Source organism: Barbatula barbatula (genome assembly GCF_947034865.1).
Source record: "Barbatula barbatula genome assembly, chromosome: 6".
Taxonomy (NCBI): Eukaryota; Metazoa; Chordata; class Actinopteri; order Cypriniformes; family Nemacheilidae; genus Barbatula; species Barbatula barbatula.
Window position 1 is genome coordinate 15680382 of NC_136765.1, and position 25836 is coordinate 15706217.

At 39.1% G+C, this 25836-nt stretch overlaps 1 protein-coding gene across 1 annotated transcript in view; it reads left to right on the forward strand.

The window, feature by feature from the left end:
• ush2a (Usher syndrome 2A (autosomal recessive, mild)) overlaps positions 1 to 25836 on the forward strand; it is a gene marked incomplete at its 5' end in the record, with an annotated part of 183421 nt that overhangs the window by 75228 nt on the left and 82357 nt on the right. Inside the window, 7 exons of the mRNA XM_079458478.1 lie at positions 2276 to 2438; positions 2799 to 2946; positions 4751 to 4902; positions 5379 to 5526; positions 10429 to 10617; positions 16761 to 16908; positions 18586 to 18728. Coding sequence (XP_079314604.1) covers positions 2276 to 2438; positions 2799 to 2946; positions 4751 to 4902; positions 5379 to 5526; positions 10429 to 10617; positions 16761 to 16908; positions 18586 to 18728 — 1091 coding nt within the window. The remainder of the gene's footprint in view (positions 1 to 2275; positions 2439 to 2798; positions 2947 to 4750; positions 4903 to 5378; positions 5527 to 10428; positions 10618 to 16760; positions 16909 to 18585; positions 18729 to 25836) is intronic.

Genomic DNA, 25836 nt, shown 5'->3' on the forward strand with positions numbered 1-25836 from the left:
TGATCTCTGTAAGTCATTTATTAAAAAGATGTATATGACCCAATTTGTCTCATCACCGAGTTTCATAACTTCATTATGTATCTGCTCTCTCCTGACGGCAGAGTCTCGGAGGGAAACTCACCTTATTTATTGTCTTCATCCGCCAAGACGAGCAAATGGTTATTGCTTTATTTCCGTTGGATATTTCAATTTGAATAGGGAGAGAAGCTGCAATGGATGGGGGGCCGGGGGGTTGTGAGAGAACGGCAGCGCTGTAATTTGACATTACAGATGATATCTCTTTCTCACTCTCTCTCTCTTTTCTCTCAGGGTCTAATTGTAGATACAGTGCCTTTGAAAGGTATTGCCTTGTTAGCAGAATCGTAATAGGAGAGGGCGAAGGATCATATGTGTTCAATATTCTTTTGTTGTGTTGCGATTTGCCTGGGAGAGAGGTTGCGAGACCCCGGATTGCAGGATATGCACAAAACCAGTATCAGCAGAAACAGGCTCCACGGAAGTATGCAAGAATGTCACCCCAAATGGGAATTTGAGGAAAAACAAAGTGCATGTTGTTTTTTTAATTATTTTTTACAGTTTGTAGTTGATATATTTTATAATTATATATTATAAATTAGTGAACAACAAAATATCCCTATTGGCTGTGAATAATTATATATTTTGCACACACAGCTATACAGTACAATGTTAAAATCCTGTAAATAATAAATAATGGCACATTGTTGCAAATAAAAATTTGTATACAGCCGCCAAAAAACCAAGCATTTCTAGATGTATTGGGGCAATTCCAGTCCAGTGTCTGTTGAATTTCTACAAAATCAAACCTCAGGAGTCACACAAAGTCACCCAACAGCCATGTGAAAGACTGACAGCATGACAAGACACACAAAACTGTCTTTTGAACTTTTAGAACTTTTCCCAAATACATATTTAATGATTATTGTTCTGTTGCTAAAAAGAGAATATAAACCGAAGATAAACGGTCTGAAAAATACAAAACACATTTTTTATGTTATTTTGACCTGTTTCTCCAGTTGTTTTTCTCTGCAAATAAATGCAAACGGATACAATATTTCTATTTTAAACTTATTAGATAGAAATATAAATATTGTTAGTTATAAAAAATGAACAAAATAAAAATAATAATATTACCTTAATAGTAGTGGCTCTGTACATATAAACATTTTTAAAAACTGAAATAAAGGTATACACAGACTTTGTTTTACTGTAAAACCTCACATGACAGCCGTGAAAATCCACAAGAACAATATTTGTCTTGGTATTATAATTAATATCAGTGACGTACTCTAAATAATATACCAAACTGCTTATCAATTATGCAATGAAATGTCTTAATGGCCATTGTCATTTAATTTATGCCTGAAGTAAATTAATCACAAAAATGAATATAGTCACCTGCGGGTGTGTTTGCTCCATGCAGACCAGGAGGCCTATGTGAGCTTTGTACTAAATTAAGGAAACTAAGAGGGTCGGAGAAACATCAGGTCAAACTCATTGTACTTAGACGCTAGATGATTCTTCTCATCACACAGGAGGTTGCTGTCCTATTTCCCTGGTAGGACAACAAAGACTATTTAAGTTCATGTCTTACTTTACCTTCTAGATAGATGTTGACTCCAATAGTCCTTAAACTCTAATGAATTGAAAATCTGTGCCACTCGGTTCTGACAGAGATATGACAACAAACATAAAAAGTAAAAAAGAGCAGTGACACAATTTGCCTAAATATAGTGTGTATGAATTAGAATGTGCATTCAAATGAAATTTTTTGTTTATTTGATATCCCAAAATATCCTGCCATCCATCTGTTGCAGATAAATGACGCTTAACCTTTTCTCAGAACCAACTTCACTTTTCTGAGACATTTTCTATTTACTTTTAACCAACTGCACTGCAGGTATGAGTTCATTGATGGGTGAAGTACAACCTCTTTTGCTTCTCTCCTCCCTCAGTTTTCTTTTTTTCCTGTCAGACCTTCTGTGTGATTGTGTCCCTCAGATCTCGCAGCAGATAGCAATGTCCTCTGTTCTAAAATTAGCCACGAGAAAGTCAAGATACAGAGTGAGACGATCACCCACCAGACTTTGCTGTTTCTGTCCGCACGTTCTCGGACAGGTATTTTGATCTGGACTCTGTCTGGGTTCCTGGTGGTCCATTGGTTTCCCCTTGTCTGCTGATTTTGGGTGTTCAGAGCTCCAATAGGGGAAGCGGAGGGGTTTCAGACAGGGTCTCTGATGTCTGTGATGTTCTGCAGGTGGGCTGCTCCGATGGAGGTGAACGGACTTCTGGAGTTCTACACGCTGTACCAGTCTACTTTAGGAAAGGAGGCGGCCGTCGTGTACAACAGCTCGGAGCTGTTTGAGGATTATACGGCGCGGAACCTCGTCCCTGGGACCACCTACCTGTTTCAGATAGCAGTGCGTTTTTGCACAGCTGTGTCACTGCACATAAACACACATCTTTTACAAAAGCACGATCTCATAAAATCTTGTTAGTCAATTATTGTATTGTAATTTTTATGGAACAAAATAGTTTTGCCTTAAAATAATGATGGATAGAATAACAAGGATTGAAACTTTCCTACTTGTATTGTTTATGTATAATTCATATTTTATTATATATTGAATGATATTTATATTTATATAATTTTCTAATTATTATGGGATCTAAAAGGATTACACCGTTTACACACCAGTATATATTTTTGTATTTGTAAAGCTATACAAATATACATAGCTATTACTGATTCCACTTAAATTTGGCCTTTTGATCACCAGGCGTGCACAGGCGGCGGATGCACCCTCAGTGACCCCAGCATCGCCCGCACGGAGGAGAGCTCACCGGAGGAAGTGCCCGCCCCCAGCTTCCTGCCAATCTCCCCACACTCCCTCAATGTGTCCTGGACCCCCCCTCGCAAGCCCAATGGTGAGTGGGGTTAAAACTAGTGCCTGGCAAAGGTGAATTCATATTCCAAATGGCCGTTTAGTTAAGGGTGCTTCATGTTTAATGATGGGTTAGCACATAGAGAGGGGGTACAGGGAAAGAGGAGCACTTTGTGTGGCATGTGACCGGGAGTGTGCGAGAGAGCGGGCGAGAGAGAGAGCAAAGGAGGGGTGCTGGGTTTTAAGTGGATGAAAAGTGCTCCCTTTTGACTGATGCTGTGAACTGCAGCTTTAGCAGGAGCTGTCAGGGGCACAGCAGCAGGTTTATTCACTTTTGAACACCGTGTGAGAGACGGTTGCGTTCACCTTTCATGAGAGTGGACAGATTAGGGAGAATGCCTTTGGAATACTTATTACAATATTACATTAACTCTAATTAACATAAACTCATTTATAAATATTTGTATATTGTTTTATTTTAAGTATTGATTTATAGACAGTTTCATTGGACGCACGCGCCTGACACAAAGTTAACTTCCGGTATTTGTTTGGTTATAATACAACATTTCATTTTATATTTTATTTATATGAATATTATTTTATTTCAATATTCTATTGTATATTAATTGTATTAAATTAAATTAAAACTAACAGTTATTGATTCTCTGCGGAAGTGTACTGGAAGTTAAGTTTTGGTCATGTTGCGTTTGTTTATGTTCACGCAGCTGAAACCATTTATAGTGTGTGAAAAACGTTCGAGGGGATTGGTGACTTCTCTGCCTTTTTTGTTTGACAAAAGATTTATGAATGGAACAACACAACATTCATTAAGTCTTTTTTGTAGTAATCAATTTGTATCCACACTCTCATAAAATAGGTACAAACGCGAAATTATGGGGTGGTACCATTTTAAAAACATATGCTTTTGCAAAGAGTGCATATTAGTACTTCAAATGTACAAATATATAGACTTTTTTGAAGGGTACTGTCCCAGATTTTGTATGTTTTTCCTGAGAATGCATATAACTATATAATGGCTTAATGGAACTGTTCATTTTAAGATTTTTAAACATAAAATTAAAAATAAAAAAAGTTTCAAGACAAGAGGGCGTTTTTAATGCTGCGCTAAAAACATATATACAGTATATATATAGTGTATATATAGAGTACATATCTTTTGCATACCTTAAAACCACATGATATAATAAAACTGTAATTCGCAATGTTTGCTGAAAATATATGTTTTTAATCATAATTGTCGTTGTTTTTCCACATGCAAGTGACCAAGCTGAGTTGTCCTTCTCATATCTTTTAACTGACCAGTCCATCTTGAGGGGTGTGTCCCATGAGCGGCTATAAAGACAGCAGTAGCGGTATACAGCAGTGTTTACATGTTTTACTGCACTCTTTCCCTAATGGTGGGCTTTAACAGGGGGCTTTAAACTAAACGGCCAGTTTTCATCAGGGTATGTGGGGAAATCAGTGGAGCAAACAGTGTTTGGGTATAAAAGCGTGTCTTTGAATAAGGCTACATGAATCATGGGCTACCAGGGATAATGCAAATTTTCTTTCATCCAGTCATCCTGTTTTTGTTGTATTTTTATAAATACATTTTTTTTATTTTTAATTAAAATTATGTAATGTGGTTGTTTGTCAATAGTCCATGTATGTTTTACCACTGTTGAAAAAACGATGCCAAAGTTTGTCCCCATCACTTACAACCAAGCTGTTTTGTCCCCATAAAGTCCAAAGCATTTTACACAAAAACGACAGTTTGCTGCACCACCTGCATTTCTTTGCATACCATCATGCCATATGCTTAATGCACATCAATGTCTTGCACACAGGTGTGATCAGCAGCTACGGTCTTTGGATGGACGGCACTCTGGTGCAAAACTCCTCCCTTATGAGCTTCGAGGTCGGTGATCTGTCCCCATGGAGCCCCCATAGCTTCCGAGTCCAGGCCTGCACGGCACGAGGCTGCGCTCTGGGGCCGCTGGTGAGAATCCGCCACATTTACATTATGTTAATTCCTCCTCTGCGTGTCAGATGGCAGCTCAACATCATAAAGGTGATCGATTCACTCTGTTCAATAAAGCACCTTCTGCTCACGCTTGACATTTGGTATAAATGCCACTCTGGGCTGCTTACTGCTTTGATGGGCCATATTTGGGCATTTTTCCAATATGTGTGCAATATTTAGTCAAATGGCCAGTTCTGCAGACGCAGCAGAAGTTGGAGTGAACGACGAGAGGTTACGCGCCCGCGATGTCGTGCTAAGAAGTATCCGATCGTTTAGTGGACAGATGGCAAGGGGAAAGTGCAGGCTGTGAATTATTATTTATTTTTCCATTCTTGTCTTTTTCGATTAAAATAATGCCTCTTCGTTCTGTCTCTTTAGATCGAGTTTAAATCTATTGTGATGAAACTAAATTGATTTAGATTTCATGTTGACTAAGCCTTACCGATCATCAGGTGGAAAGCAGGACTTTAGAGATGCCTCCAGCTGGTCACATGACTTTCGATGTGATCATCGAGACGCCACGTTCCGTGCGAGCCAAGTGGGAAGCCCCAGCTGAGCCCAACGGCAACCTGACCTACACGGTCCTCTTCACCGGACCAGGTAAATCAAACCCAACCTCTTCCCCTCTCCTCTACTTACCCCGTTCTCAGCTCTGTGCTCGTGCACGCGGCCTCGCTTCTATACATTGACTTCTGCTGTTCTCTTTTGTTTGTTTACGCACAAAAATGCTGAAAGGTCAGTGAGCCGTGGAACGCCCCGCCTGCCGGTAAATGAGCTGAAATTAATTGTTGTCTGCCTCCATTTCGCTCAGTCAGGCTGCTGGTCACTATAGTGGGTTCAGAGGGCCAGGGGGCCCGGGGAAGACACCCGTTCTTGTCGCAAGGTCCTCGACACGGGATGAGAGCGGACAGGTTTGTTAAAAAGCGTAATGGCACGTTCTGAAAAAAAACTGCCGTTCAGCGACCGGATCTCTGGAGGTTCCCTTGTAATGGGTTAAGGATAAATGCATGTGGTAATTGAGACGGTGGTGCAGCAAAACATTTCGTTTAGGGAACATCTACACAAGTACGTAGATGTGAATCCTTGGCTGACCTGTCTTGTTGACTTACGTATTACCTGCAGTACCCAAAGTTCAACATCTGTGCTTTTAGACTGGATGTGCATTTGTTGACAGTTTTTTTTATTATATTTTGGGAGTTTTATTCATATACACAGGATAGTTGAGGCAGATAGTAGCATGAGGGTAGGAAACAGGACATAGGATCAGGACATGACCTGGGTCAGACTCAAACCCAAATCCCTGTGAGCTAACTCTTCATGTATTGGGGTCAGGAGAACTGACCACTGAGCCACAGCTCTGACACAGATTTTTCACATATCCAACAGGAAGAAAAAAACATGTTATTATATTTCTGGCGAATCAGCTGCCAGACACTTTTTAAGAAGACAGTTTATGGTGCTAAAGGGATAGTTCACCCCAAAATGTTAATTATTTCATCACGTACTCACTTCACATCGTCACTTCACGCCTGTATGGCATTTTTATTTTAAAGATATTTTAAAGAATGTTGATAACCAAACAACATTGGCCTCCACTGACTTCCATTGTATGGACACAAAACCACTGAGGGATTTCTCAAAATATCTCAAAACACTATTTTCTGTTCCACAGAAGAAAGATTTATACACAGGTTTTGACATGGTCAAAATTTTTTAAACAAAATGTGATTTTAGCATGAACTATCCTTTTATAAAGTATTTTGAAATGACATGCATATACTTTTACAACATTAGTGCATAAACTATTATGCGTTGCATATATGAGTCTGTTATCTTCTTCACCTCAACCCTATCAAACTATTATCAAATAAAAAAGACATTACTGCACCTTAGTTTCAGTATTTCTTTATGCCAGACCAATGGAATATACTGTCCCTTTTTTATTATTCAAGATCTGTATAACTTACCAATTCTACATTCAATCCTGCTCTATGTGCCTGTAAAGAGTGCGCGTGTGTGTGTATACAAGGGTTTTAATGAATACATTGACATTTCTATACCGCATAATCGCCCATGATCAGCAAATTATAACCCATAATGTGCTTGTTTGTAAAAAAAATAAACAGATTTTGATTCGCAGGCTACTGTATTACTGTGTCAGCGTCCAGCTCAACTGATCGGTAATATTTGCACAAGATCGCTTACAAAGCAATCGTCCGGCACTTTGATGGACACAGGCCTTTCCGCATCTACACCTCTGCAGCTAATGTGAATACAGAAGATTTACATTTGTCTACTGATGAAACTGTAATTTAATATACTAGAGGTCTGCTATGGATCCTCTCAGTTTGCAGACCAATCCGAGGTAGCGTGCAGTTTGAGCCAGAGACTTAAAAGTAGCTATCTGACAAGCAGGACGAGCAGCTTACGGACTCAAGATTGTAATCTCCCAGTACAAGCAGATGGAAGTGACCTCTCACAAAGACAGCCACGTCCCCCCTCTCATAGAGCAAGAGCTTTGAAGTATTCTTCTGAGCAGAGAGAGCGAGATTATGATGTGCGGGAGATTGATTCGAGAGAGTGGAACAAGTGAGAGTCATCACAAATGGACTCTTCCAATGAAACTCCTGTTTTCCCCGCCGCACAGGTTTCACGTGTGTTTGTTGTTGCCGTTTCCGAAGCGCTACAGCATGTGAGATGGAGACGATAGCTTTCGTTGACCGCGAAGTAGTGTTTTTATGCTTTATGTTGCCTTTCTTTGATGATATCATTGGCTCAGAGAGTTTGAGACTGGTAATTTTTGTATTATTTTGGAGTGCGTCTAGAGCGTTTCATGGGCGGTGGTCTAGCGGGGTCAGATCCGCAGGCGTCAGGAGTCACTCTCTTTTTCGCTCCGTCTTTTGTGGCAGGAGAGAAAGATTTCCGCAATTTCTCCCTGTGGATTGCTGTAGAATTTATCGGTGGGTGGCTGGCTATCACAGATTAAGGGAAATGTCGATCAGTAATGACCCTCTATGTGTTAGTATTGCAGTAAAGCCAAGCTTTTATGTCAAAAAAATCGGAGTGGGGGCTATTACACATGACAGGAGTGATCAAGGGACTGTGGACCGGGGCTAGCATTATTAAATATTGACTACTCCTGTGATTTATGTAGAGCTCGGGGGGAAAAGTGACTTTTTAACCGTTATATATTCTTTGTCTCCAAAGCCCTCCATTTATCTCCTAGTAGAAAATAAAGTGTGGGGTAGCTGCATAGTTCTTACTCCCAGCTGGAAAAATGAAATGGGTGCTGTTACAGCGGTTCACTTTATTAAACGCCGAAAGCGGAATTGTAAAATTGGAAGCAATTATACGATTTGACTAAAATAAAAAGCTGAGCTAGTTTTAGGTGACAGGGAATGTTTTATTGAGGGTCGAGGGCTCAGATAAATTCATTAAGCTTGTTTATTTTTGCTTAAACTGGGAATTTTTTCTTCTGCTCTAGCTTGCTCAGTAATGTTAAACATCTGTTAAAGATTTCCACTACAGCAGTATAAGAGAAATACATTTGCGGGCTTCCAGTAACCAGGCCACTTCATGCCTATTGATTTCTGTAAGATGCTGGATTTCAGGCCCTGTAGATGGGAAAAGGTGCAGGTTATGGACTCACACCCCCACCTCCTCGGTGGAAGTCTATCTGGTCCAGAAAAGAGGTGAGAACGTGGGGGAATTAATTCCCTTTTAATTTGCAAGCAGGGCCGTATATCCTGCGGTCGATTGCATTACAGTAAGTGGTGGTGGCTGGGGACTCGGACGTTTGGCTCTTGACCTCTTGGTTAATGTGCACACATGCATGGGTCTGACTGAACGCATTATAGCCAGTGAGTGAGTGTTAAAGAGATGTGTGGGAATTAATGACAGTCTATGATAGGATGACATTATTGCATGGTAAGTTAAAGAGACAGTACACCCAAAATACAATACAGTACAATAGATGACGATATAGCTGTATTGTCTTGTGTTGTAAAATTCTGTCCTGGGTGTTTCATCATTTACCTACACACCATATTTCAAGCCCTGATGTTTTTATGATGTGGAACTACAAAGTTTAACAGCATGCCTGAGTTTCCCTCTTTGCTACAATAAAAGTGGATGGGAAGTAAAGGCTGTCAAGCTTCAGAAAGTGTTTTAAAAGTGTTAGGAAAGTAAAATAATTGTATTTTTCCTTAGAAGAAAGTGTTTCCCAAATCTAAATACTCAAAAACCCATATCTATTATAATTGAATGATGAGTTTTGTTTAAGTGAACTGTTCCATAAAGTAATAGTTCTCCCAAAAAGTAAAATTCTGTTACTTTCTTTCCTCTGCAGAACACAAAAGAAGATATTTTGAAAAATGTCTTTAACTGGCACCGATTCACTTGCATTGATTTTTGTGTTCGGTTACCAACTTTCTTCAAAATGTCTTCTTTTGTGTTATGCAGAAGAAAGGAAGTCAAACAGGTATGAAATGACAAGAGGGTGAGTAAATGATGACAGAATATTTGTTTTTGGGTGAACTATTACTTTAAATTCCATGACTGACCAAATGATGTCTGAGACAAAATATGCATGTTTCCACTGGGAAGCGGAAACCTTAGCACTGATGATACATTATATACAGTATATATATATACAGGTATATATATATATATATATATACCTGTATATATACATATATATTATATATGCACATGTGTGAGTAACACATGTTTATTCATCATGTTTTTCTATTGGTGGCAGTTGGTGACATCACCTTTTGATCTCACATCACAATTATTATTAAATTGCCAAAGCAGAAAGACTTTAATTTGTCTCTTTGAGTGCAAGTTGGATTGTGAATTTGCAAGATACCTTGCAAGAAAACCTGCACATTTTCAAATACCTAAATAGTTACATGAAGAAGACGTCTGAATCTCTTGAAAATTGATTATTTTTCCTTTCCTATTTTTCATGATTTTTTATAATGCTTTCTTCAGATCGGCAACATTCCCTGATACAGATATTTCTTATGTGGTTATTTATAAAATTGTACTGTATTTCTATTTTGATTCTTTGTTTTTGCCATGGAGCCCAGCTTCCTGTGTGCTGAATCAATGTCTGGGCTGGCAGAGCAATCAATCCCCATTTCTGGATTAAGACCCAGACAGCCAAAGCCGGGCTTCCCTGTGTCAGCAGGGCACTGCTGTTCACACATACGCACACACTTTGCATAAGTGTGGTCGACGTCCCCTCGGACTGTAAAAATGCTTTTCGAAAGAAAATAAGACTTTTATTCATAGGACGAGATAGATCTGTTAAACAAAAATGTCTATATATCACCGTGACATCACGCTGACAGTGATCCAGGAAAATTGGATCTGTACTTAAGAGCTTATCGGCAAAGTGATCATCATGTGCGTTCCCGAAGACGGCCGTGGGTCAGCGTGGCTCTGATCCTTTAAAAGGGGTTCGGACAGATGCTCAAATTTGTCTCTGTGTTTCAGGTCAGAACTTCAGCAGTGTGGAAACGCCAGACACAGATACCAGAGAGCTGCTCAGCACTGGTAATGTGGGCCAATGGGTGTCCATAGAAGGACTTCAGCCCTATTCGAACTACAGCGTGCTGGTGAAGGCCTGCAACAGTCAGGGCTGTGTGGAGAGCTCGCCCAGCACTGTCTCACTACCACCAGGAGGTCAGTACCAAACACACTGTCCTGAACGCTGATATATTTGCCTGCTAGTCTTCACAGACTACATAGATATGTCATTTACTCAGTTTCACTCTTTATTGTCAACGTACACTCACACAAAGACACTCTCACACAAATACAATACCTTCCAATATAAAAACATCTTTTATTTTTGGTTTACAGTTCATCAATTTAAACACTTTCCTTTACTTCCCTGAACTGTTGAGGCCTACTCTGACTCTGACTCCTAACAAACATTACATTTTTGGTTTGAATTGGAACTTCCTAAAGCGAGTTTTCTTTGCAAAAATACTGGTTGAAACATGTGCAGAATTGTGTCAATGTATAGCAAAAAAATTTCAATTGACAATTTACTGTATATTTAGTTATAAGTGATAGTTCACCCACAAATGAAAATTATGTTATCATTTACTCACCTTCTTGTCAACTCAAGCCTGTATAACTTGCTTTCTTCCGCAGAACACAAAAGAAAATATCTTGAAGAATGTTGGTAACAGAACAATGGCAGTACCCATTGACTTCTATTGTACGGTCACAAACTAATGCAAGTCAATGGGTACCGCTGTGTGGTGTGGACGAACCCAAAAAATGAAGTCATCTTTAAATAATGTGCCCACCCTCATGTCATTTCGTACCTGTATAAATGGATTGCTTCTGATGAACACAGATAAAGATATTTGGAAGAATGTTAATAATTTTCAATTCTGTGACATCATTGACTTCCATAGTAGGTCAAATTTAATGGAAGTCAAAGGTTCCCCAGAACTGTTTGTGTTCCTAAATTCTTCAAAATATCTCACTTTGCGTTCAACATAACAAAATATAGAAAAGCATTTTTCCTACTATTGAGTGGATGATGTCACAGGACTGAAAATGGCTAACATTCTTACAAATCTCTATTTTTGTGTTTAGCAGAACAAAGAAATGCAAATAGGTTTGAAACCCACCTGAGGGTGAGTAAATGACGACAGAATTTTCCAGAATCGACAGAAACTATCCCTTTAAGTATATTTTTAGAAACGGAAAAAAGGAACATCACATTTTATTTAGCAACTCTAATTTTAAAGGCATAGAACCAAGACACACATGCTGTTTTATTAACAGACAGCTTGTAAATTTCAGATCTGGCTTGTCGTACCTGTCGCTGAGCTGCAGTAGAAAGTTCTCTGCTGTAATATTTAATTGTATGTCTCCATACGTGCAGAGAGCGAGCCGTTTGATCAGACTGACTCTTCTGGGCCCCGTAACGTCGCTTTGTATGGGGCCAGCGGGGAGACATTGGACATCTGCTGGCTGACAGAGAACAATGCCCGCTGCTGGTGATCTAAAGTCATGCCATTTTCTCTCTATGCCAGTGGCTGATAAGAGCGTGCGCGCACAAGACTAACCACTATAAGTTTATTGCCGCACTAAGGAGCCACACTTTCCCACTGTTAAATTGTTGTTGATTTTAATTATGACTCTTATGGCTCCAGAATGTTCCTTTTTACGACCTTCTCAGGCAAATGAAAGGTAACAACTCATTGGTTAAATAGGCCTTAGTCCATCGTTCCTTTTAGTTAATGGTGTGGGAACTTATTAAGCTGATTTATACAGAGAACGGCTGTTGGGAAGCATGTGACACGCATTGGGTTATATGTGTTTAAGGGAAGGGTAAATTACCATGGAGGGGATAAAAAAGACAATCTAGTGATTTCTGCTTTACTGACCCACCATTGTGTTTAGCGGAAGAAATGGTGGGGCAAGTCGGATGGTCACGTGTGTCTTAAAATGAAGGTGGCTATTCAGTGCAACCCATTCAGCAACATAGGCCTGGAAAAAATCTTTTTTTATCGCTTTCTCCTTTATATTCTTACAACCAAGAGCAATTCAGTAAAGCAACAAATGCACCGCTATTATTAAACTCTTTTATAAAGATAAATGGTCAGATTCAGTCATATTACCTTTTGATTATGATTATCATTCCCTCTGTACCCGCCGAAAGAACAATTTTCCTACAGGGAAAAGAAAATGAAGTTGCTCGGACACGTTTCGTGAACAAACATCAGCATTTGAAAACGCAGAGCTCCTCCGCTGTCTCATCTCTCACGCAGGTGAACGTGGCTCTCGCTCCCAGAGGAGCGCATATGGATCGAGGATTGATTCCGAGGAACGGGACATGGCCTTGCATGCTCTCGGATGATGAAGCCGACCTGTAAACGTCGCTCCACGTTAATGCCCGGCCTTCAGAAACAGACCAATCGGTCTCCGATGGCCCTGTTACAAACGGCAGCACGCCCAAGTTAAAGTTCTGCGAGATTGTTCAAGTTCAACACAAAGACACGAGAAGTATAAATTTTAAATACCACACGTTTCCCTCCGCTTCTTTCAGTAGATCTTTTGGTTTGTCTTAGCTGAACTGAAGCCTTGTCTCAAACTGTCCTTGTTATATCAAAGAACAGACGGGGTGGAAGGCTTAGCTTACAGACGAAACATAAAAGTGCATAGTTTAAAATGATTAGTGACACTTTTGATATACCTGAGAAAGGAGGCGAGCGAAACAAAGGAAGCTTCATGCCGACTGTTTGATGAACTAAGGCTCTGAGGAATTACCTCTTTTGTCAATGGGGTGTCTTACTCTCGTAAGACTCTCCTCCTCACCGTCTCACACTCTCGCTCTCTCTCTCTCCCTACAAACTTTGTCAGAGGAAATGCTGTAGATGTGTTCTTTATTCCTCAGTGTGAAAGTACATACAGGTTTGCAATTATAAACATAGGATCAGTACCTGTATTGATGGTTTATGTCATTCATGCATTACTGGTGAATTGCATGACTGACCAGGGCTTTAAAATGCCAGATAAAAAAGAAAAGAAAAATAACAAAATGGTTAAAGTAAGATAAGAAATGTTTTATTGGTCCAAAAAATGTAACACTGATGGATAGAGCTTCTTATAGCAGCTTTTGCAGGGCATTGTTCATCACATCTTGAACAAGTTGCACGGTTATAAATTCATTACAAATTCATTAGATAGTTGTCTTCACATCACACATCGTCTATTAACTGTATGTTTATGTGGCAAGAGTATGCATGGACATGAGTATGTAGTAAAATAACATTTAACAGTTTCACTTACACATGACAATATTGTCAAAACGTTACATTTACATTTAGTCAAGTGGATGCTTTTATCCAAACGTTGTCAAAACGCATTCACCTGGAGTAAACACTGTGCTATGCAGTCCAGGCTGCAGATTTTTTTGTATTTTGTGATTTACAATGCTGCCTGTATCGTTTTTAAAAAGTAGCACTCAAAAACACACAAAAGTTCTCCATTGAAAACATTGTCATGTAAATGGTCCTCGAGTCACAAGCTAGATCGCGTAACCGAAAATCACAAACTCTTAGAGACGACGAATGACTTTGGGTCACATTGACACTGGAAGTTGCAGTCAATGTGAAAGAAGCTTTAGGCAGTGTGTATGTGTTCATTCCAGGGCCAAACTACTGCATCTAAAGTAATATTGGCATATCTGAGCTGTTGCAATCTGTAGGGACGTGGTCCAGACCCTTCCATATGCTGATCATCATCATTATGTTTACGACTGGTTGGCCGGATCTTGCGCTGTTTATTCCTGCCCAATCCATAGCAGAACAGGCAGATGGGAAAAGTGTAAAATGGCTTTTTATGCTTGAGTCTGTCCAGCAAAGCCCCATCCACTGTCCTCAGAGCAGCGGCGTCCCTCTGTTGAGCTTTTCCTTGCCTAATACAAGCACATGGACATTATGAAAATTGCAGCTTGGCAGTAAAACTAATTTTGGACTGCTGACTTGAGTGATGAGACTGACCCCCGCTGAGCGCGAGCCATGTCCCTGATCCCGCATGCCAACCTGAGGGGTTGAGTTAGGACATCTGCATTGTCTCTTTCTTCTCCATTCAATCAGACTGTCAAACTGTCCCGCTAAATGACGCATTGGGTGCGTCAGGCTTTTGAAAGTCCCTCAACAGCTTGGCATATCAATACTATTTATTGACATAATTGACAGTTCTGTCGCTCATCAATCAAAGTATTAACATCTTTTTTTGTCTATGAAAATGAGTTGGTTTTATTTTGATCTTTTATCTGTGCACCTGGGATAGTGAAACCACTGCTGCATTCCAAATCACATACTTCCGTACTCTATAGTATGCAAAAATCAGTATGCATAATGAGAATTATGTCTCGGCATGCAAGAAACATCAGGCCGAGATTTCTCAGTATGCATCAGATGCTTTTCCTTCCCATGAGGTCATGGGATACGAGCTGCCAAATTTAATGTCAATATATTAAAAATACCAGCTGTTTTCGGTAATATAGGTACGAAGAAATGCATTCATCCTAGTTAGGTTGTGCTTGTTTAACAACACCTGATTGTCGTTGTGTTTGTTTTTGTAGATCTCTCCCTTACATAAACCATTGTTGTTGTTTCTTTATTGCTTTGCCCATCTCGGGCACATTCTATTCTAATTCGTATTCTGTCGAAGCAATTCTATTTGAGCACGGGCGAAATGACTTAAGTAATCAACAGTTATTGAGTTCTTGTGGCTGGACAAGAGGCGGGTTGATTGAGAATGAGGCTTCACTTAAGGAAAGGACTTCACTTGGAGCATTGGAGTGCTGTATTATTGAAGCTGATGCTGGCTAGATTGCTCCTCAAAATAGATGATTTTTGCCCGGAGTCTTTCCTAAGCACTGAGACAAGGCCCAGAATCAAGTTGTTTGCTTTTGTGATGGGCAAAATGTTTTCATAGGCTTCCAGGCAGTTCTGTAATGTAGAGTGTCAAGAATCGGACAGAAAATATGACTTTTGATAATTGATTACAATTAGATTATGATGCAATTATGAACAACTATTGTTGTATATTATATAAAATTATAGTATAGTATATTATTTATATATATTTTTTTTTTGTGTTTGTTATGTTAAAGGCCTCACGTTAAAAAAATACTGTAGTGAGGTTACTTTTTTCTTGGAATGCTCTTTGTAGAAATGCTTTTGTGAGTATTTGTGAGTATGGAACAGTTTTATTATTTCTCATCCAAAGGTTTTTTTATGTGTAACTTGAATATATCATCAATATTTTTTGGTCAAATTTGTATTTATTTTTTAGTAATATTATGTTGTGCTTTGTTATTAATACTGTAATCACTTCGCCATTGCATGATACAAAAAGCAATAGTCTTACCATATTGAAATTAAACTTTATTATATGAAAAGAAAAGAAAAACAGAGCATGAATGTGCACTCTTTTCTCTTTTTTTCAGTTTAAGAAAATTTTGGTGGATCTTGAGAAAGATACCTGTCTATGTGAGTCTTGAAATGAAAACTAGTTTGAGAACACCTGACATATAGGACTGTCAAAGAAGAAAATCTAGATTTACATTATTATTATACAAGGATAAAATTGAACATTTTAAGAATTCCAGTTGTCCTACCTGTATACTTTTGTTTTTAAGATCATACGTTTAAAAACATAGTGTGCGTGTGTGTGTGTGTGTGTGTGTGTGCGTGCGTGCGTGCGTGCGTGCGCGTGCGCGTACGTGTGCACCATGACTATTGATATTGTGTTGAGAGCCAATGACTATCACAGTAAGCTGCAACATTATCAGGGCCAGAAGTGATGCGAGAAGGCTCAGAAGGGGCCAGGAAGTCCTTGTAAATCAAAAGAGCCGAGAGCTGACCGTGCCATTAGACAAGTGCCATTCACATTCTGTCTCTTGACTCTCTGTCTGTAAAAACGGAGGTCTCTCTCCCGCTCTCTCTGTCTGTCTTCAGGTCTTTTTCTGTGATATGCACGGACTAGAGATAGCCCTTTAACTCCTGTACTAGCTAAAGTTGGAATTAGTCTAAAACATACAGTATATAAAAACATAACACCTACTATAAAAAAAACCCCTCCAAATGTCATCCACTGAAGGCCTCAGTGTGGATATGATGCATTTTTCTTTTCCACGCTGTGTGGGTACAGTGCAGTAGTCACTGTCACAGTCTCTCACCCCTAAGACTCTCACATCACCAGAAAAGCCATGGTCCCCAGCATATGCTGCCCCGTGCAGGGCTTTTCTCTGCTTCACTTCACCTCTGCCTCTTTCTCTCTACATATAGCTCCAGATGGCCTCCTGCCCCCCAGGCTTGCAGCTGCCACCCCCACCTCACTGCAGGTGGCCTGGGCTGCACCAGCGCGCCCCAACGCTCCCGGACCTCTGCGTTACCGGCTTCAGATGAGGACCTCAGCTTCCACACACGTTCACCAGTAAGACCTTTCAATGTATATGGGCCTGTGTTGCAAACACGCTTTCCACACTAGACACACATCTAGGCCACCACTAAAATGTGACTATTTACACTTCTTTATATGTGCACAAAAGAACACAGGTAATTGTCAAATAGTAAGTCATAAAATAAATGTTCGTGACGTTTTTGGAATTGTCATCATTTACTCATCCTCTTGTCATTTCAAACCTGTATGGCGTTCACCAAAAAACAGCCCATTCACTTCCATTGTATGGACACAAAACCAATGCAAGTCAATGTGTAGTGTTGTTGTTTGGTTACCAACATTCTTCAAAACGTCTTCTTTTGTGTTTGGTAGAAAGAAAGTCATACAGGTTTGAAATGACAAGAGGCTGAGTAAACAATGACAGAATTTTCATTTTTGGATGAACGAGCGCTTTAAACCTTCAGTTTTGTGACGGTACTTTTCAATGCAGACATCGAAAAGCATATGTATGTGTGAATAAATTAATTTTACAGGTTTTCTATGATCATGTACAGTATTGTATACTGGCTTTTGATTTCACACATGTATATCTTGACACCTCGTACATCTGCAGCTGTTTTATGTAAAGAAAGTGAAACACAGGCGGTTGAAAGCTAATGTACAGGAATGTGATATATAGGCGTTCACTGGAGTTCTCCTGATGGAAAAAAACCCTTATGAAAAAAGAAACAAATGTTTGATCTAATATGTATGCATTACATGCTTCCTGACAACAAATTGCAATTTAATCAGAAATGGGGGAATTCTCATTCTGTTGTAATAAATAAATGACTAGGTGCATGTATTATACATCACCCTCATTTCCCGGGATTCTTTCGAAATGTATTTCATTGTTCAAGTGATTTATTTATAATACTCCATGGTAAATTTGATTGTGGGCCGATGTTGAAGTTGACGCTGCTTAAAATCCAGCAAAGATTTGCTCCAATCAGCAAGACTTGTAAGCCATTTAATTCAGCGTGAGTTTTAGATTTTTCATATCTATTTCAATGAAAATATCAGATTGCGTTTTCACAATAATGTCATTCTACTAAGTTGAAATCGTTCATATTCAGATAGCAAAACTCACTTTTGATTTGATTTGCCTTTACAGAAAGGATGTTGTTTATAATCATTTTAAATACCCCATACATTTCAATTTTGGCACTTTTGGTCCATTTCTATTCACTCTAAAGAATACATATTCCGAATTAAATGGTTTTATATTTCAATAGCAAATACCAAGCTAATTGTTTAAAGGGGTCATATTGTGCGAATATGTGGTTTTCTTTGTCTTTGGTGTGTTATAAGTTGCCCGTGCATTTATTAGATAATGCAAATTGCAAAAATTAAAGTGTTAGCATTTTCTTTATTTGAGTGGAGTATCCCTTTAACCGTCAACATTTTTAAGTATGCTGTTAATTTGTGTACATACAGTAGAGGTCTTCACGGAGGACCCAGGACCCCGTACTACGTCTTAAAGGGTCCGGGTAGTAAATTAATGGCATTTCTCAGGTCTAAACGGGTTCGGGTCCAGCTTTTAAAATATTGAATGTGTCCTGGTCGGGTCTGTGTTTCACAATCACAGGTCTCTTCGGGTTCGGGGCCACATTCATGCGAAGACATCATCAAGTATGTTTGTTCATTCTGTTTTTATATTTCTGCCTTCAGGTTAATGGACAATGACACTACAATATTTAGTCACACGGTGACAGGACTAAAACCATTTACAGAGTATCACTTCAGACTGCTTGTTTCCAACAGCCACGGAGAAACCAGCAGCCCCTGGGTTTCTCTTTTCACCGCGCAAGACAGTGAGTTTCACAACCGGCGCACACCCACACAATGTCCAGTAACGCAACAGAAATTCATTAAGCACACAAAGAGCGTTGTGTTTGAGCACGTGTCAGACACTTCCTCCGTGAGTCTTCTCCCACAGAGAAGAGCAGGTGTTGAGAGAGAGAGAGTGGGCAGAGATCACTAGTTAAAGGTATGCCTCTTCCACATGACCTTGCCGGTGTCATTTTGGACTGATTACTGTAATAGAATCATATTAAGGATCATAACAGACACTCTCTGCTAAGTTATAAATTAATTATACTTCAGCCTATTAGCAAATACATTATAATTACTGAGCCGGCATTTGCATACATTCAGATTGTGCTGTATTATGGACCATCACCTATTTATTACAATGCTTAGAGACAACCCCCCCCCCCCCCCCCCCTTTCCCCACAATGCCCTGCAGCACTCCACAACTTCTGCTTCTGGGATGAGCATTCCCTTCGTCTGAGAGCTGGACTACGTGAGCTGAGTAACATTCACACACGTTTTGTTCAGTTTTCTCGTCTTGGATGTCTGCGTTGGTGTGTGTGTGTGTGTGGACATTGTCAATGCATGTTTTATATTGCAACCTACAATTAGTATTCATGGATGGATGTCTATTATGTCTTTCAGTAAGTTCCATTCCTCCCTAATAGAGTCTCATACATTGTCATGCCTTGAATATCAAAGTAGTTTAAAAAGGGGTTTAATTAAATAGCTTTTAATACAGGAGCTTTATTAATTCAACAGTTGTGTGTTTTTATTTTGAAGTGGAATAATTGGTTGGATTACTTTCAGTTTAAAGGTCAAACGTGTAATTTTTGGGAGGATCTATTGACAGAAATGCAATAAAATATAAATAACTATGTCTTCAGAGGTGTATAACGACCTTACATCATGAAGGATCGTATTTTTATTACATTTGAATGAGCTATTTCTATCTATACACCGCGGGTCCACTTGCATGGAATTCGGCATGTTCATCTACAGTATACCTAATCTCTCAAACTGCTCTTCATAAATACGTTATCTCCTTCGGCAAAAAACGGATTTATGATGACAACTTAGTACGGTGTCAAACACAATAGTTCTTTGAAAGGGAGGGGAGAGGAGTAGAGTGAGCCGTTGGTTGCAATTCCAAACCTCACCAATAGATGCCGCTAAATTTCATACACTGGACCATAATGGAAAAACACACATTTCAATTAAAACGCGTATGCACAAGGATATCTCACATTATCTCACATGCATTTTGTGTCCAGCTACTGTTAAACTCAACATTTCTTGGCCAGGCTCGACGTCTCAGCATGCCACAGTAGCAGTGCTCCTAAATCTCACCCTAATCCCAAACAAGCGACACGTCAAATCCCGATCAGCGTGTGCTTTATAAATCAAAGCATCTGCATGTGTCATCGGACCATCATCCCTTCACTATGGCTCTATTTGCACATCTTTTCTCTTGCAGCAGGGGTTATGACTTTGAGAACAGGTGGGCATTACCAAGAAGGAGAGAAATGATTGTTATTGTTAAAGAGAAAAGCCCTTTATTTCTTTTCCGAAATGGGCTGTGAAGAGCCTTCGGGTGCGTCACGTTCGGCTCCTGCGGCAGGATTATGAGGAAAGCGTGAGTTTTAGTGGATCCCGACTCCACTAATAAACACTCTCACACATATCATCAGCCGCCCCATCAACGTGAAATAGTACCGGCAAAGCCGCACTAAATTAACAGTGGAAAAGAATTGAGGAGATTCTTCAAAATAATGTGGCCGGGCACATGATAAAAGAAGAGGAAAGGATGGGCAAGGTGAAATAGGAGAAAAGCGTATGTCATATTTTCTTTAGCTCTTTTTCTTTTTGATAGGGTCTCAGTATGCCTACACATCTTCATCTCTAATTTAGAAATCCCCTCTGGAGACTTTTCTCCACCTTTGTGTGAGACGTTCAAAGCACACGCTATAAGCTGTGTGCACGAGCCGCTATAAATATATGTCTTTTAAAGGGATAGTTCACCTTCAAAATTAAAATGATGTCATTATTTACACGCCCTCTTGTCATTTCAAACCTTTATGGCTCTCTATCTTCTGTTGTTATTTTTAACCTGTGTGGTTTTCTTTCTTCTGAAAAACACATGAGAAGATATTTTAAACAATGTTGATAATTGAAAACCAGTGGTCCCCATTTCCTTGCATTGGTTTTGCGTCAATACAATAGAAGTCAATGGGGACGGGTTTTAGTTACCATCATTTTTCAAGATGTGTTTTGCAGAAAAAAAACTAAATCACACAGGTTTAAACTAACAACAGGGTGAGTAAATGACAGCTATTCCTTTAAAGGAGTAGTTCACTTAACAATTTGCCCCTATTGATAATAATTTTTATTTCTAGGAAAAGTGAATGGGAGCAATTTTTGAAGTGTACTCCTTTAATATATAAATATATTCATTTTATGAATATTTAATGGGATACAATTATATCATTTACACGCACACATGTGATTTTAAAACTTTATGACTTTCTTTTGTGGAATGTAAGGAAATATTTTTTTTATTTTATAGTCTTTTTTTGAGCATAATGAAAGTGAATATGGACTTCCAGTCTTCCAGTAACAGTCATTCTTTCTAACCTTATTTCATGATTCAAAGATAAAAGTCATGGTTTGTTTATTAGGTACGTTTGTTTGAGGTTAACTATGCTTTTCAAGAATCTTTTTTAAAATAAGATTAAAATGCTTAACTTATTTCTAAAAAGCTTTCAGTTTCTTTTATATTTTAGAAACATTTTCTGAGGTATATATCAAAAAGTACACTGGAAATAGATCTTTGAAGGCTTTCCTTTTGCATGAGAATCTCAGAACCCTACTAGAAATCTCTTTAGTGAAGATGTATGAGCATTTTAAGTATTCAAAAGGCCCCCATTCCTCTCCTTTTTTATCATTCCATTAAGATTTTATAACCATCTTTTTAATGTAATTCCATCCATGAATTTTTACCCCTTAGACTTGACAGGCGGTTCTGTGAACATAAACTTTAGCATGTAGAAGGGCTCTTACCTCTGTCTTCCCTGTCTGGGAGCACCAAAGTCTATGAGCCTGTGAGCTTGTAATGACACATGCACAAAAAGGGCTTGGAGGGCCAATTGCCGGGGTCCTATAGTTTCTTTTTTACTATGTTTCTAATAAATTAATTGTATCAGAGTCTTATACAGTTCAACTCTTTATTTCAGTGAGAATGCGCCCGTGTCTGATTTATTGATCCTTTAATGCTGGCTTATTGCCACCTTTGTATAGTATTTTTGTTGCGTTTTAGATCGTATTCATATTGATTAGTTTTATTTTGTAAATGTCACTGTGCGTATTTGCCCCATTTTTTTTATTATTATTTACTTCATACCATGTGCTGTCAGTCAAATCTTGTGATATGGGTAAAACAGGTGTGCGGTTCACCTTGAAATTATGAGGAACCAACATGTTCTTTCAAATCACAAGCCTATCCCTCATCCGAAACCCCAAGAAATCTTTCAAACCTTTCTTCTCCTTTCCTTTCAATCCGTTGTTTAACGTTTGACATTGATTTCAATGCATCATCATACCAGACAAATGCTTGAAACTAGCACGTCGACATCCGTCCTGGTTGACATCAGCGGCGCTAACCTTCAAAGCTATCGTGTTGTCACAAGGACCTCTACAATGCTAAAAATAATCCTCTCTTTCCTTCACACCCCCCCTGCCTTGTCACTTGATTGTGTTATTATTATGCTAACCAAATCCTTATAAATGTGATTTAAGGCTCGGCGGCCCGCGCTCTTGTTTTCCCTTCTGCTGTAGCGATTTATAGTGGCCTAGGAAAGGCCTCTCTAAGTATTCCAAATGTCCTGAGATTACAGCTGTTGCCGACGCCTGATTGAGGCCGACTGCTGTTATTGCACTGTGTTCTTGCTTGTACCCTGAGAGCAGTAAAGCATCAATAAAATCAAAAGCACCTGCATCTTAAATGAAATTTCAATTGAAAAACTTAACAGCCCTTCAAATTGCGGAATTTAACGCAGACCAGTAAAGCTTAAATAACACTTTGCCTCTGCAGACCGAAAGGGTGAGCGGCTGAGCGGAGGAAAGCCGATCGGGTATGAAGTAAGGAGGGGTGGTTCCCGTTCAAGGTGACTTGATTGTCTCATGTGGTAAAATTATTTACAATTAAGGAATTTCTCCTGAGAGCCGCATTGGATTTGCCAGCGGAGCACCTATGTGGCGTTTCGTCACGCCGTCCGCAAGCTTTTTCTGTATTCATGGACGCTCCCGAACCTTTGTGGTAATTGAATCAGTTTGAGTGCTGAGTAGAGCGAGCATAAAAACCTGTTAACCCAAAGGTCAGGTCTGTGCATTGTTTATTTATCAGGAGGGATAGGCAGCCGGATCGGCGGGGGCACTTCGCAGTCATGGTAAAAAATTTCCCCCAAAATAACGGCAAGTGGATGAATGGATGGGGCGGAATCACAAGCGGGGGTCGGATAAGAATTGCTGGACATGAGTTTTCCTGTAAAGTGAGAAGGGCTGAATTGTCCTTGTTGGTGACTTAAGTTTAGATCGGGGAAGTTTATTTCTTAACATCATTTAATAATCTTAGTTATCCCAATAAAGTTGGTCTATTTATGCAATATTAGCTTTTTGTATTTATTTATGTAAATAATACACTTTGCTTGTTTTGCATTTTTAAGAACATGAGGTTTTTTGAAACCCATAAAAAATTTTACCAAACAAATTGGGTGTACTGTATAGTTTTTTATACACTCCCTGTTGTTTTGACTCAGAATTGTGCAAATCCGGTTATATAGTAGGTTATGGATGATGTATTTGACTACCGGGATCTCATGCAGCGAAGATACAGTGTCGCTCCAACTCTGCTTCCTGGACCTGATAGTTTTTTGGTTGGTAAATAAAATACAGCTTGCACAAAATACGGCACTCAAACTTTAAATTAAGTGTTTTCATGCTTTTTCCTCTCCGTCCCGTCTGTTTAAATTTGATTTTCTTAATACGGGCCACTGAGCTGAGACATGTACATGTACTGTAGCCTGTTATGTCTCCTCTATACATAGCCAGTCAGTGGGGATGTGATGGTGATGGGAGATGGAAAGTGGGCCATCTGTGGGGAGACATCAGTAGCCCAGCACGGAAGAGAGAGAGCCAGTCACCTTGATCCACACGCCCTTGCCGGCACGCCATTACCGTGCTACCGTGGGATGTAAATGGAGGTGGAAAACATTACCTTCAAATGAGCTTTCATAGTACCCAAATATCAATCAGACAACCCTTCACGGCAGACGCTTAAACGCAACAAAACAACTTCACTTTAATTACCGCGTTTCATATATTCCTCTTCTAACTGCTTTCTTTATACCGTATGTACAGGTATGAGCTATTCTTTGTGTCACTTTTGAAAGTTCTCTTTGAATAATGGTACACTTATGTATACCGGAATGCATATATTGGGCATTTGAAAATTAGCAAACAGTTTGTGTTTTATTGTCATGCTTATAAAAAATGAGCATAGATACATGAACATGATGTCAAACTAGATTTGCATCACCTGAACAAAAATATCAGGATTTTGGCAGAAAAAAACATATAAATATAATAAATGCATAAATAAATGAAATACAAAAGTGATCAGAGCCATTGCTATTTTTCAGTCAGTGGTTCATAAATAACACTGTCACTGTCTTGTTTAAACGTTGACAATACATTTTTTTAATCACTGTACAAATAAACATACTAAAGGTAATATTCTTATATCTGGGGCACCAGAACAAAACATAAAATCACATGAAGAGAAAAATGACATGTTTTAAATTTTACACCCAACTTTTAAATTTGCTGTCTGTTACTGTAATTTGACCACATTTTTACCTCAAAATATGTTAATATTCTGTAAAACAGGGCTTTGCGACATGTGCGACCCCACAGAGCCTCACACCTGGCCGGCAGTGATGGGTCTGATGAGCCGGCCTTTTTTCTTTTTTAAATGAACACAAGAATGAATTGAAATATAACAAAAGAATAGAAGATTGTTTCGCCACGACAACTCAGTCAACGAATTTAACATTGTTTTCATGTACGTGCGTCTGATTAAATTCTCCCGTTGCGCCGATGGTTCGTGCACATGCAATGCAACAGTGCATGGAGTGCGCTTTTTTACATTTCTGCTTAGAAAACAAGATGAGTAAGACTTGCAAACGAAAAGCATTTGGGTGCATTTTAAAAACAAATAGCATAGTATTCTTAATACCAGTCTGCCCTAGATACAGTATGCTGCTGTTTTGCGTAATTGTAATTTTTGTATGTAAAGGTAACACAAACGTTTGTTACATAGTTATGTTTGTTTGGAACAATTTGCGTTTAGGATAATAAAAGCAAGTTCAACACAATGTTACCATGTCGCTTTAAACACAATGTCGTTTTAAAACAATTTAAAAAAAATGTAAATTTTAAAGCAAGACACTCTGTGTGACTGTAATTCATACGTGGATGTGTTAAGTTTACCTAATGATGAATTGAAGCAAACCTTTTGCTAAAATATATCCAAAACATTATCATCAAAGAGCTTGGTTTATCCGTCAATCAGATGCGTATAAAAATTGCGTTCGAATAGCAACAGACTCACTGCACGTTTTCTTAAAGAATCATCGCAAAAGGTTCAAAAAACCATTCAATCCCCGACAGGAAACTAAGGTAATTTCTTCAAATTCACCACATTCACGCTTTACTCTTTCTCTTGGGCATATAACCTCTGTTTAATAAATCCATAAATATAGTCTCATATTTGCTTGCCATTCGCAGCGACCAACTCCATCCTCTTTGGCAAATGAGCTGATTTGCACATCGCCTGCTCTAAATTTTAATCCCGAATATCAGACCGCTCAAATCAACTCGTGTCCTTGTGCTGTCAGTCCAACACTGATCTAGAGAGCTGCAGCTTTTCTCTGACAGCACACAGACATCAACCAGACTCATCATCCATCTCTTGGTTCAAATAATTTGAGGCCAAATACAAACATGGTCACTTTAAAAGTCTTTACATGTATTTTATATATACAGTGTATATAT